This window comes from Dryobates pubescens, chromosome 7, assembly GCF_014839835.1.
Source record: "Dryobates pubescens isolate bDryPub1 chromosome 7, bDryPub1.pri, whole genome shotgun sequence".
In the NCBI taxonomy this organism is placed as follows: domain Eukaryota; kingdom Metazoa; phylum Chordata; class Aves; order Piciformes; family Picidae; genus Dryobates; species Dryobates pubescens.
The window spans coordinates 40,378,507-40,392,640 of NC_071618.1; the positions used below are offsets into that span (position 1 = coordinate 40,378,507).

General features: G+C 44.6%; 1 protein-coding gene across 1 annotated transcript in view; it reads right to left on the reverse strand.

Annotated features, from left to right (window-relative positions):
• Positions 1-1,946: 1,946 nt before the first annotated feature.
• Positions 1,947-14,134, reverse strand: part of ENOX1 (ecto-NOX disulfide-thiol exchanger 1) — a 380,677-nt gene continuing 368,489 nt past the window's right edge. The window contains exons 14-16 of the mRNA XM_054163102.1: positions 10,901-11,003; positions 7,198-7,283; positions 1,947-2,291 (exon numbers count right to left, since the gene is read on the reverse strand). Of these exons, the coding sequence (XP_054019077.1) occupies positions 2,160-2,291; positions 7,198-7,283; positions 10,901-11,003 (321 nt within the window). The 3' untranslated portion in view covers positions 1,947-2,159. The remainder of the gene's footprint in view (positions 2,292-7,197; positions 7,284-10,900; positions 11,004-14,134) is intronic.

Here is a 14,134-nt window from a genome sequence, read left to right on the forward strand (position 1 = left end):
AGCTGCGCTAGGGGAGGTTTAGGCAGGATGTTAGGAAGAAGTTCTGCACAGAGAGAGTGATTTGCCATTGGAATGTGCTGCCCAGGGAGGTGGAGGAGTCACCATCCCTGGAGGTGTTTAGGAAGAGACTGGATGGGGTGCTTGGTGCCATGGTTCAGTTGATTACATTGTGTTGGATGACAAGTTGGACACAATGATCTCGAAGACCTCTTCCAACCTGGTCTGATCTATTCTATTCTATTCTATTCTGAGTTAATCCTTTCCTTGGCTGGGCAAAGGCTGGAAGCATTAGCTGTAAATTAGAGGGAGTAACCAACTGCATGCATGACAACCAACAACAGGACACTGAAAATAAGGCATTTGAAAGCCTCTTTTTTTTGGCCTGACTTCAGCACTGTCTCAGGGTGCACCAGTGGATGTTTTGACTCGAGGTGAGGAGAAAGTTCTTCACAGAGAGAGCTGTGTGTGCAACCAGCACCAGAACAAGAGGACACAGCCTCAAGCTGCGCCAGGGGAGGTTTAAGGCTGGATGTTAGGTAGAAGTTCTTCCCAGAAAGAGTGATTTGCCATTGGAATGTGCTGCTCAGGGAGGTGGAGGAGTCACCATCCCTGGAGGTGTTTAGGAGGGGATTGGACGTGGCACTTGGTGCCATGGTCCAGTAGTCATGAGGTGTTGGGTGACAGGTTGGACTTGATGATCTTTGAGGTCTTTTCCAACCTGATTTATTCTATGATTCTATGAATCTGCAATGAAGAGTTTGGGTAGGAGAAACCTAAATGCCAATCTGAAATGAAGAGTTTGGGTAGGAGAAACCTAAATGCCAATCTGCAATGAAGAGTTTGGGTAGGAGAAACCTAAATGCCAATCTGCAATGAAGAGTTTGGGTAGGAGAAACCTAAATGCCAATCTGCAATGAAGAGTTTGGGTAGGAGAAACCTAAATGCCAATCTGTAATGAAGAGTTTGGGTAGGAGAAACCTAAATGCCAATCTGTAGTGATGAGTTTGGGTAGGAGAAACCTAAATGCCAATCTGTAATGAAGGGTTTGGGTAGGAGAAACCTAAATGCCAATCTGCAACGAAGAGTTTAGGTAGGAGAAACCTAAATGCCAATCTGCAATGAAGAGTTTGGGTAGGAGGAACCTAAATGCCAATCTGCAATGAAGAGTTTGGGTAGGAGGAACCTAAATGCCAATCTGTAATGAAGAGTTTGGGTAGGAGAAACATAAAAGCCACAAGTCTCTTGCTAGGTGGATAAAAGCTCAAACATCAGAAGAAAAACTTGGTACACACAATATGGTAGAAGCCATATTTATTGATAAAAATTAATATATCTGCTATAAAATTTGTAACAGTAATGCAACAGAATATTTATTTTGATGCATAAACCTGAATGTTACATACCAAATACAATACAGTAACACTGGTTTCCTCCTTATTTACATGTTTATGAAAATTGATATGCAATCCATGTTAAAAGAACCTTGTAATGGAGAATAGTTACATTAGAAAAATAATATTCTTGATAAAGCATTCTTGAGGACTCCAATCACATCTTCAGGCCTCTTTGAATAAGGCAAAAAATCCCTGGTACAGCATATAACTTAATGTACAAAATACAACAACTCCAGACACATCTTCAAGTTTTCTTTTGGTATGCTTCTCCTCACTGCAAAAACGCCTCAGCTTCCTTAACTCAACAGAAAGAGCTCTCAGTAACAAAACTTAACGAGTTCCACTGCATACTACACACACCTCGCTGTAGCCCAGCGACCGTCTCCGGGCCGATCTTTCTCCCCCAGCTGGTTGCTCAGCGAGCTTTTCTTAGATGTAGGACACGTGGTGCTTTGAAATCATTATGACTGTGGGTACCTTTCCTCAGTTTTCATAGGAAACAGCTCTGTCACATTGGGAAACTTTGTTGTTTTTTTTTTTTTTAATAAAACAAAACAAAATGTTCTTTATTTGTAGTTTAGGAACTGGTGCACGACTACATTTCCACTCACAAGAGAACGTCACAAATGTAACTAAAATTAGGCTTGGATAACTTGGAAAACATACCTACCATGTGCCCAACCCCCAGAATTCTTACTTTAATACTTTATAACCCTGCCATGCTCTAGGAATTCTTTTGCTGCATAGCTTCATTGCTAGTCACAGTCAGATAGTTTTAATTCCTTCAAAGGCACAAAACTTCCAGCGCTTTTCCAGTGTTGCTCCTACACCAGTAAATTCTTGCTTAAACATGCGTGGCAGCCTCATCAAAAGCATTTCTATCTCATTGGCAGAGATCTGAGGAAGAAAGAAAAGTAAAGTTAAAGTGAGAAATCAGTAAATTTGCACACGACACCAAGCTTCAACTGCCCTCAGGTAGTTGCAGACAGCAAGAAGGTCTCCCCTGAGCCTCCTCTTCTCCAGGCTAAGCAACCCCAGATCCCTCAGCCTCTCCTCACAGGGCTGTGCTCCAAAGCCCTCCCCAGCTTAGTTGCCCTTCTCTGGACACCTTCCAGCAACTCAACATCTTTCCTAAACTGAGGGGCCCAGAACTGGACACAGGACTCAAGGTGTGGCCTAACCAGTGCTGAGTCCAGGGGCAGAATGACCTCCCTGCTCCTGCTGGCCACACTATTTCTGATGCAGGCCAGGTTGCCATTTGCCTTCTTGGCTGTCTGGGCACACTGCTGACTCATATTCGGCTGGCTGCCAACCAGTACCCTGAGGTCCCTTTCTGCCTGGCTGCTCTCCAACCACTCTGTCCCCATCACCTCTTATTTTCCTGAAGACTAAAGTGGAGCAAAAAGATGAAAAGATTAAATCATCTCTTAAAGGAGGCATTTAAAGTCAGTGTTGGGTGCAGCCTAAAGCTCCAGACTAATCAGGTCCATCTGTTACATACTCTCATGCTGGTAACGGAGAGCTGGTTACCTTTGGGTAATGTATCCGAGCTCTGTACGGTGCCCTCAGCCTGGCTGGGTATATTGACCTTATCAATCCTGTTCAGGTGAGGAATGACAGGCTAACCAGGGAAAGTAATTGAAATTCATCTCTGAGATTGCATCTCTGGATTGTGCTATTAAAAAGTAATTTGTTACTACAAGCAGCTACTTCCAAAATAAACCAGAGAGGTCAAATTTGGCGGCTCATGTTTATTATGCAGCAGGTAGGTCCAGTAGGAGCTGCAGGGGCTGGTTCCTTTGCACCTTGGAGAGGTGGCCACAATGCTCTTTCCATGCAGGCTGTGTTTGCAAGTTAAGGGTTGGATCCTGGCAGCTTCACAGAAGCCAGCACATCACTCGTGAGGAGAAATTCAAGGGCAGAGGCCACAGGCATGCAAAAGAAGGGTCTGCAGCAGTGAAGGGGGAGAAAGTTGAAAAGCAGTGGGCACAAGTAATTAGCAGCAGGGCTGGAGCCTAAGGAGCTGGTGTTTAAAATTATTGCTGTTGGTACTCAAGAGCTATAGAAGTGGAGGGGTCAGCCAGGAGAAAAAGCAGTTGAAACCTGGCCAAAGTCTAATGATGACTGAGAAAATTTGGCATACTCAGCACTGGTCAGGCCACACCTTGAGTCCTGTGTCCAGTTCTGGGCCCCTCAGTTTAGGAAAGATGTTGAGTTGCTGGAACATGTCAGAGGAGGGCAACTAAGCTGGGGAGGGGTTTGGAGCACAAGCCCTATGAGGAAAGGCTGAGGGAGCTGGGGTTGCTTAGCCTGGAGAAGGGGAGGCTCACAGGAGACCTTCTTGCTGTCTACAACTACCTGAAGGGAGGTTGTAGGCAGGTAGGGGTTGGTTTCTTCTCCCAGGCAACCAGCCCCAGAACAAGAGGACACAGTCTCAAACTGCACCAGGGGAGGTTTAGGCTGGATGTTAGGAAGAAATTCTTCATAGAAAGAGAGATTGGCCATTGGAATGTGCTGCCCAAGGAGGTGGTGGAGTCACCATCACTTGGAGGTGTTTAGGAGGAGACGATGGGGTGCTTGGTGCCATGGTTTAGTTGATTAGAGAGTGTTGGATGATAGGTTGGGTACTGCAGGAACTGGGAACAAGATGAAGGAAGGTGTAGATGTGGCAGAGGCAAGGAACAGAGAAGCAGAAGAATAGGTCAACATGACGAGCTTCTGTAAGGCCAGATGCCCAGGTCCTGAACCTGGGTCACAACAACCCCAAGCAGCGCTACAGGCTTGGGGAAGTGTGGCTGGAGAGCTGTCTGGCAGAAAGGGACCTGGGGGATTCTAATTGACAAGCAAATGTATATGAGCAAGCAGTGTGCCTAGGTGGCCAAGAAAGCCAATGGCATCCTGGCCTGTATTAGAAATGTTGTGTCCAGCAGGAGTAGGGAGGTGATTGTCTCCCTGTACATGGGTGAGGTCACTCCTTGAGTAATGTGTCCAGTTTTGGGCACCGCAATACAAGAGAGATGTGGAGGCGATGGAGTGAGTGCAGAGGAGGGCAACAAAGCTGGGGACAGGCCTGGAAAATAAATCTTATGTAGAGCAACAGAAGGAGCTGGGGCTGTTTAGTTTGGAAAAGAGGAGGCTGAGGGGAGACCTCATTGCTTTCTACAACTACCTGAAAGGTCGTTGTGGCGAGGCTGGTGCTTGTCTCTTCCAGGTAATTAGTGATAGAACAAGAGGGAATGGTCTCAAGCTGTGACTGGGTAGGTTTAGACTGGACATGAGGAAATTTATTCATGGAAGAGTGGTCAGACATTGGAATGTGCTGCCCAGAGAGGTGGTTGAGACACCAATCCTGGGTGTGTTTAAAGGTCATTTGGTTGTGATGCTTGGGGATATGATTTAGGGGTGAACCTTGCAGAGTAGGGCTCTCAGTTGGACTTGGTGATCCTGAGGGCTTTCTCCAGCTTGAATGTTTCTGTGATAAGGTCTGATAAGATCTGATATCTTTTTACAAAATGAAATTTACCAGTTCCTCACTTTTTTCTATCATCATCCCACACCTCCTGCTCATTGTGAGTAGCAGTGGACCATAAAGCACTAGCAAATCTGAGCTGCCACAGCCTGAAGATAGTGCCTAAGAACTTCATCATCCTTCCTCACTCATCCATGCAAACTATCTTATTTCCAGTGGGCTTCTAGCTCAGGATCTCGTCTGCTTATACCTATGCATTTTCATAGAAGCAGAGGTAGGATTCTCGAGCGGCCTGAAGCAGCCCATCAAAGCAGCCTGAAGGTCATCTTGGTTATGGGTATCATAGAATCATAAAATCAATAAGGTTGGAAAAGACCTCAGAGATCATCAAGTCCAACCTATCACCGAACACCTCATGACTACTAAACCATGGCACCAAGTGCCACGTCCAGTCCCCTCTTGAACACCTGCAGGGATGGTGACTCTACCACCTCCCTGGGCAGCACATTCCAATGGCCAACAACTCTTTCTGTGAAGAACTTTCTCCTCACCTCGAGCCTAAACTTCCCCTGGTGCAGCTTGAGACTGTGTCCTCTTGATCTGGTGCTGGTTGAGTGGGAGAAGAGACCAACCCCCACCTGACTGCAACATCCCTTCAGGTAGTAAAACTGGAGAGAGCATTCAGGAACAAATAAGTAGCAGAACCAAAGGAGTTGTGCCTAACAACCACGGCACAGGGAGTCCCACTAACATTTTGAGTCTGGGTGCTACATCCTCAGTGTGAGCTGCAAGAAGATATGGGCCAGCATCATGGTGGGAAGTATTGTCAGATGTGGATCAGAACTGAGGCTCACTGCAGGGTGACCCTTGCATCTGCTAAGTACCATATGCAGCCTAGCATACTCCAGAGCCTTAGGTTAGCATTTAGAATAGCATTCACCTGATCAAAGGTGGCTATTTCACAACTGAGCTTCATACCCTTGTCTTGCTTAGCATTCGCTGGAGAGGAACAGGTCCTTCTACAGTGGATACTTAAAAGTAAGACAAATAATCTTATCCTACAAGTATATATTGACTATGGACTGGAGTGTGTTGGCTTCACTTTTTGTCACACCTCTGAATTTAGCAATGGGGTCAGCCAAATTGTTTTTATGAGGCCCTCTTCACTTTCATGTGGAGACAAAGGCTATGGTCCATTCATGTGTGCATGAAAACTTTTGTTCAGTGTGACCCATGACTGGCAACTCTTAATAAAATAAGGAATCACAGGCTGGAGTCATAGTGGCTGCAGAGCTGCCAAACAGAAATGGACCTGGGCGTACTGATTGACAGCTGGCTGAACATGAGCCAGCAGTGTGCCCATGTGTCCAAGAGGGCCAATGGCATCCTGGCCTGCATCAAGAATAGTGTGGCCAGCAGGAACAGGGAAGTCATTGTGTCCCTGTACTCAGCACTGGTTAGGCCTCACCTTGAGTCCTGTGTCCAGTTCTGGGCCCCTCAGTTTAAGAAGGACATTGAGACACTTGAACGTGTCCAGAGAAGGGCGATGAGGTTGGTGAGAGGCCTTGAGCACAGCCCTGTGAGGAGAGGCTGAGGGAACTGGGATTGTTTAGCCTGGAGAAGAGGAGGCTCAAGGGAGACCTTCTTGCTGTCTGCAACTACCTGAAGCGTGGTTGTAGCCAGGAGGGGGTTGGTCTCTTCTCCGAGGCAACCAGCAGCAGAACAAGAGGACACAGTCTCAGGCTGTGCCAGGGGAAGTTTAGGCTGGAGGTGAGGAGAAAGTTGTTCACTGAAAGAGTTGTTAGCCATTGGAATGTGCTGCCCAGGGAGGTGGTGGAGTCACCATCCCTGGAGGTGTTCAAGAGGGGATTGGATGTGGCACTTGGTGCCATGGTCTAGTCATGAGGTCTGTGGTGACAGGTTGGACTTGATGATCTTTGAGGTCTCTTCCAACCTTGGTGATTCTGTGATTCTTTGTGATCCAGTGAATCATCTCCAAAAACTGTGCTCAATTTACTGCGCCACGGTTACCCCTGCCTCTTGCTCTACTTTCTTTCTCCTCCGCTGTATTTCAGGATCATGTATCATAAAATCAGCTGCTAGTCCTTGCCATTTAAAGTTCTGCTCTCCTTTGCAGCACACAATAGCTAAACAGTGTGAGGCAAAGGACTCAACAAGCACGTGTACTGTAATTTGCAAATGAATGCAGGCTGCAAACCCCCAAGCCCCATATCCCATTATCTTTCTAATGGAAACACACCAAGAGTTTAACCTGCAGTAAAGAATAATACAATATTTCTAGGGAGAAAACAGATTTTGATTAAATTTCTTTACCCTGGAGTCCAGCTGCTGCATATAAGACCAGAGATACTCTATATTGGCTCCAAAAGGGTGGACATGGAGAAACGTGGATATGATACCTGGATTAAAAACAAAGGCACACAAAGCATGGAAATCGCCTCGGATAATGTATCATTAAGACGAGCAAAGTAATTCTGAACAGTCTGCTCTTGCAGGTTTTTTCAGCATGAATTATGGTTCTTATTTTTCTTGCACAACCCAATGAGCATCAGAAAATGGCACATTTTTAATACAGTCATAATAACACGGTAAACACAATAGCTCATCTTCAGGCACGACAGCAGTTAGCAAGTAAGTGACCAAGATAATGTACTGATGAATAAAGGAATTTCTAAACAAAGACTTTGCTGGAAGCATCTCAACTACCAATTTTATGCTTGATTTACCAATCTGAAATTGTGGATACTGTAATGGTAAAATTATTGCCTTTTTTTCCCCCCCCCCTCCCACTTCAGTGGCTGCTCTGTTGTGAAAATGTTCCGCGTAATCGTGGCTGAAACCTCACTCCCTCAAATTTTGCTGATAATTGCAGTGATGTTGGTTATGAACAGGGTTTAATCTGTATTACCCTCAAGTGCTGCTGAAGAAAACACAAATCCTTCATGCCATATTTACTGATTTACTTTCTCTCAAAAGAAAGCCACTTCTGCCGATCTTCAGGGTTATTTATGGCATCATGGTAAAAGGCGTAGAAATAAAAGTGGCTTAGGAAGAGTCGGGATCTAAGTCAAGAGGTGTTTTTTTTTCTTCTGCAGTGAAAATCAAGTGACAGCACAACAATGATGACCAGAGAAAACAACATTTGGAGGATCAGAGTTGCTATTAAAAGCGCTATCTGGTTTCTCAGTTGAAAATACAAAATGCCCTGTGTGTTACTCACAGTTTGGGGAGAGCCGAACTGAAAGACTCAGTGCGAGTCTGTTTGGATGAGTTTTTTTAGCTGAACCACCCTGGGGGAAGTTCCTTATATTTAAAGCATAAACACCCGGATTAGAAATGCTTACAAATGACAAAAATGGGTCACTGTATCTTGGGGACTGCAGGCCATGCTGCTTTCTCCATGTGAAATGATTTAGGATAATCTTGGACTTCATTTCCCCCCCCAACACTGGCCACAGTTGAAAATGATAAGTAAAATGTAGTTCATTTCAAGCTGCCTTTGCAAAGGAAATGCTTTTTTTCTTCCCTCATTTTCCCAATGGTGTTTACAGCCTTCTGAATCTGCAAAGGGAAAGGTGTGTATTTAATTTTCTACTACTGAGAGTCCTTGCAGCAGTTGTCTCCTTTGTGCTGTGCATGACCATAAGCACACACACACACACACAAGCTGTTGAAGCAGAAGTCAAAACCATCACACTGGGGTGAGTTGACTGGAATCCAATTTGCATTCAAATCACATCTTACCAGTGGCATTGTGTTTGTTATGTGTATGCCTAAGGATTTTCTGCTTGGGATCTTCAGGTCTTTTTCACATCATGTAAATAAAATGGCACTTGAAAATATTTTGTAGTTATTGACTGGAGTTCCAGGTTAACTTTATTTTATCTATCTATCCATCCATCCATCTATCTATCTATCTATCTATCTATATCTATCTATCTATCTATCTATCTATCTATCTATCTATCTATATCTATCTATCTATCTATCTATCTATCTATCTATCTATCTATATGTGTGTGTGTGTCTATATAGAGAGAATTGTTTCAGTTGGAAAATACCTTTAAGGTCATTGAGTCCAACCATTCTCTAACTACCAAGGCTGGTGCTAAACCATGTCGCTCAACACCACATCTGTGCCTCTCTGAAACACCTCCAAGAACAGGGATTCAACCACCTCCCTGGGTACCCTGTTCCACCCTTTCAGTTTTCCCTCTAAATCAATACTGAATTTTGTGAAATGCAGACAAATGTAGTGAATGGATGGCAGCAAAGCCCTTGTTTTCCCTTGACACAACTGAACTGGTCTCAGAGGAAGAGATAACACAAAATCCATCTTGAGCAATCTTTTGCCTTTAAACCATAACAACGAGCCAGTTGTGGGGGTATTATGGCCAGCAATATCTAGACAAAGATTACACTGTTTATCTGAATGTGCCACAGGACAGCTGGATGGAAACCACTTTGGGACACTGCTGCCACTCCTTGCATTCAAATAATGAATGACCTAGAAAAAAAGTTGGTTATTGTGCCCTTAAAATCCCATCCTCGATGTCCTTCTCACAGAAGTTATCTTTGAACAGACCAAATACCACCCACTGTAATTAAACATCTAGTATTTTTTTCCTAACAAGCAAAATTAAATGAGTTTATTAATTTCTGTCCACCCCAAGGTTCCACATCTTCCCAGTCACAAGAAGTTTATGAACTAAGCCCTTTAAACATTTAAATACATCCTTCACTTTTAACTGACCTTTCTGGTCTGAACATTGTGAATCTCTGCCCCAGTAATAAAGCAGTGACTTCCCTGGTGCTTAGCAGATGTAAATGAGTTGCATTTAAACAAATTGAGCTAGTTTTGGAACTATCACCTACTGTGATATTGCTGATCTTGTGAAACCACCTAACCAAAGAAATTAAACTTGGTCTTTCAGGTCAGCATTTCTGTGGCTGCCAGCCGTACCACAGGGAGCACTTTGGACTGAAGGCCTTTAGCTCCATGAAAACCTGTCCTGCTGAAAACAAATGCAAAACATGCATGGATATAAATGGGGCATGTTCCCTCCAAGAGCAGCATAGGTAGAGCCAGCATTGTATCCTATCCTATCCTATCCTATCCTATCCTATCCTATCCTATCCTATCCTATCCTATCCTATCCTATCCTATCCTTTCTCTTCTCGTCTCGTCTCTTCTCATCTCTTCTCTTCTCTTCTCTTCTCTCCTCTTCTCTTCTCTTCTCTCCTCTTCTCTTCTCTTCATCTCATCTCATCTCATCTCATCTCATCTCATCTCATCTCATCTCATCTCATCTCATCTCATCTCATCTCATCTCATCTCATCATCTCTTATCTTCTCTTCCTGTGTGGCTAAATACTACTTACCAGTTACCAGACCCACTGCCTATAAGCTTTAGCTTTTAGGCAATTTTAAAGAGTTTAGTTTAAAGATTTTCTTCTAGGTAAAGGCTATGACAGGCCCTTGTGGCATTATTTACAATTATTCAATTGCTAATTATCTCACCTAATGTCAAAAGCATAAATCTGGCTTGCTAAATGCACCTGGTGCATATATTATTATTAGCTTGGTGGTTTGCTGTTATTCTTTCCATCCCTTTCTCCTTCTCCATTTTGTCTAATCACCAAAGAAGGAGCTACACAATTCTAGCCTGCTAAATCTGGGTGCTAATAAAATCTTCATACTTTCATGCTGCAAGTGTAAATGAAGGCCCAGAAACATTCTTCGCATCTGAAATACTGTCATGAAACTCTGAAGAGCTTTTCAGAAGAAAACAACAACAAAACTCCAACCCAACACCAAAACAAAACCCAGCCCAAAATGCTTCTGTTTCAGGATTCCCCTCACTAAAAGCTGCTATGGATGGAGATGAAAACCAAAAAACATATATGTGTGTGTTTGGTTTTATTACCACAAAGATGCATGTAAGCATAAATGCAACCCAAAAGTTTGCCCTAAGGCATTTTTCCTCAAGGAAGATATAGTCTGGGCTTGTCTTACCTATTAGTAGTGCTTCTTTCTCTGATTTTAGACCCGGGCTTCGCTTCTCTGAATTTTTTTCTCTGTCTTGGTTGACCAATGCTACTGTCAATACATTGATTTCCTACGTGTTTAAAACAGAACAAAACAAAAACAGGTGGTCATGTAGATTTCATTTGGTTCAATTAAACCTGTCTGCTTGCTTTCAACTCTATAGAAAAAGATTAATTCATGCCTAATTCACACCGGACAGTGGTAAAGAATTGATTTGTTTGCAGAATATTAAGACTTCATTTTAGGATAAGATAGAATAGAATAGAATAGAATAGAATAGAAGTAGAAGAGAATAGACCAACCAAACCATGACACCAAGTGCCTCATCCATTCTCCTCCTGAACACCTCCAGTGTTGGTGACTCCACCACCTCCCTGGGCAGCACATTCCAATGGCCAATCTCTCTTTCTGGGAAGAACTGCTTCATGACATCCAGCCTAAACCTCCCCTGGCACAGCTTGAGACTGTGTCTTCTTGTTCTGCTGCTGGTTGCCTGGGAGAAGAGACCAACCCCCACCTGGCTACAACCTCCCTTCAGGTAGTTGTAGACAGCAAGAAGGTCTCCCCTGAGCCTTCTCTTCTCCAGGCTAAGCAACCCCAGCTCCCTCAGCCTCTCCTCATAGGGCTGTGCTCCAGACCCCTCCCCAGCCTCATTGCCCTTCTCTGGACACGGTCAAGTGTCTCAGTATCCTTCTTAAACTGAGGGGCCCAGTACTGGACACAGGACTCAAGGTGTGGCCTAACCAGTGCTGAGTCCAGGGGCACAGTGACTTCCCTGCTCCTGCTGGCTACACTATTTCTGATGCCATTGGCCTTTTTTGCCACCTGGGCACACTGATGGCTCATGCTCAGCTGGCTGTCAGCCATTACCCCCAGGTCCCTTTCTACCTGGCTGTTCTCCAGTCACTGACCCCAACCTGTAGCACTGCATGGGATTGTTGTGACCACTATGTACAACCCGACACTTGGATGTGTTCAATCTCATGCCCTTGGACTCTGCCCATCTGTCCAGCCTGTCAAAGTCCCTCTGCAGAGCTCTCCTACCCTCTAACAGATCAACTCCTGCCCCCAACTTGGTGTCATCATTAAAGATATTGAACAGGATGGGGCCCAGCACTGATCCCAGGGGGACACCACTAGTGGCTGGCTGCCAGGTGCATGTGGCACCATTCACCACCACTCTCTGGGCTCGTCCCTCCAGCCAGTTGGAGAGGCCAGCTGGAAAATGTCTCATGGACAGACACCCATGTGTTGCTGTGTACTTGTAAGATAGTCAGCCTTTGCTGCATTTTTTGTCAATAGAAATGAATAACTTTTCAGTCATGTATTTTAGTTATTTACTTCATCCTGAAATAAACTGGACCCTAGAGTTGTCTATTTTGTATTTCTCATTGGCTTCAACGGGAAACTTACAGCAGAGGTTCAGATACCTACAGGTAGGAGGGAGTCTTAAAATAACGGTGTGCCTGAGCTCTCTGGCTGCTACATCACCTTGACACTAACACTTGTAGTGTTGTAATGCACAGCACACGTTATAGCAGCAGGACTATGCTCCAAGTTGTCCAGTATTGTTGATTTCTCTCTTGGTAGAGATAAAGACTAGTACAAATACTGATCTACTGCTAGCCATGACATCCAAGAACTGTGAAAGAAAACTCAGGCAGAGTTTCATACAGAAGTAAGAGAAGTGTTCTCATTAATTTCTCCATAAAGGCAATAATGACAAAGGGTTACAGATCAAAGGAGCAGAGCTGGCCACAACAACCCCATGCAGGGCTACAGGATGGGGTCAGAGTGGCTGGAGAGCAGCCAGGCAGAAAGGACCTGGGGGTACTTGTTGATAGTAGGCTGAACATGAGCCACCAGTGTGGCCAGGTGAACAAGAAGGCCAATGGCATCCTGGCCTGCATCAGGAATAGTGTGGCCAGCAGGAGCAGGGAGGTCTTTCTGCCCCTGTACTCAGCACTGGTTAGACCACACCTTGAGTCCTGTGTCCAGTTCTGGGCCCCTCAGTTTAGGAAAGATGTTGAGTTGCTGGAAGGTGTCCAGAGAAGGGCAACAAAGCTGGGGAGGGGTCTGGAGCACAGCCCTGTGAGGAGAGGCTGAGGGAGCTGGGGTTGTTTAGCCTGGAGAAGAGGCGGCTCAGGGGAGACCTTCTTGCTGTCTACCACTCCCTGAGTGGAGGTTGTAGCCAAGTGGGGGTTGGTCTCTTCTCCCAGGCAACCAGCACCAGAACAAGAGGACACAGTCTCAAACTGCACCAGGGGAGGTTTAGGCTGGATGTTAGGAATAAAATTGCCATGGGAATGTGCTGCCCAGGGAGGTGGTGGAGTCACCATCACTGGAGGTGTTTAGGAAGAGACTGGATGGGGTGCTTGGTGCCATGGTTTAGTTGATGGTGTTGGGTGATAGGTTGGACTTGATGATCTTAAAGGTCTTTTCCAACCTGGTCAATTAATTCTATTCTATTCCATTCTATTCTATTCTATTCTATCCTATTCCATGATACTGCAGCAACAGAGGAGAGCAACATATTTCAGCAGAGCCTTTATAGGTTAAGATGTAATTTTTTAATCCATCAGAGATAGAAAAGAAGTCTAAACCCAGCAATTCCTGAGAGGGGAAAGAAAGAGCAGAGAGATGTGTATTTGATATAGCAGGCCCCAAACACAACACACCAGCCTTTTCAGATGGGATTAGAAGTTTTGTCAAGCGGTGATGCAGAGAAAGAAACTATATTCCCATTGGGAACAATGAACAGATGGGTTCTCATTTAATGACTAGACTTGAGCCTGTACAGAACATTTTGTATGATTTATGGGACAGTGTAAATGGATGCTAAAGGAAGTCACATCAAGACTTCTTTAGCTGTGTTAGTAGAGAGGATAAAAGGAGTAAAAAAAGTGGTTATTCAGGAGCCTAAGGAAACTAAGGGTGAGAAAGATAGGTACTTAGCAAATGACTGGCTTTAGAAGAACATTGCAGGTCCTTGGAGGTTTGAAAAGAAGAGATTTCTGCCCACCCAAACTACCTGCCCCACAGAATATGATAAACTAGACAACTGTGATCTATTCAGCTGTCAAAATAAGCTCGTCCAGGCCATGAGAAAAAGCAGGGTGTGAATGGTCACATAATAGATTCTACAGTAATGCTGCAAGGAATTAAGAGTGAGTTGAGAGAAATAGGCATAATTGTGGCTAG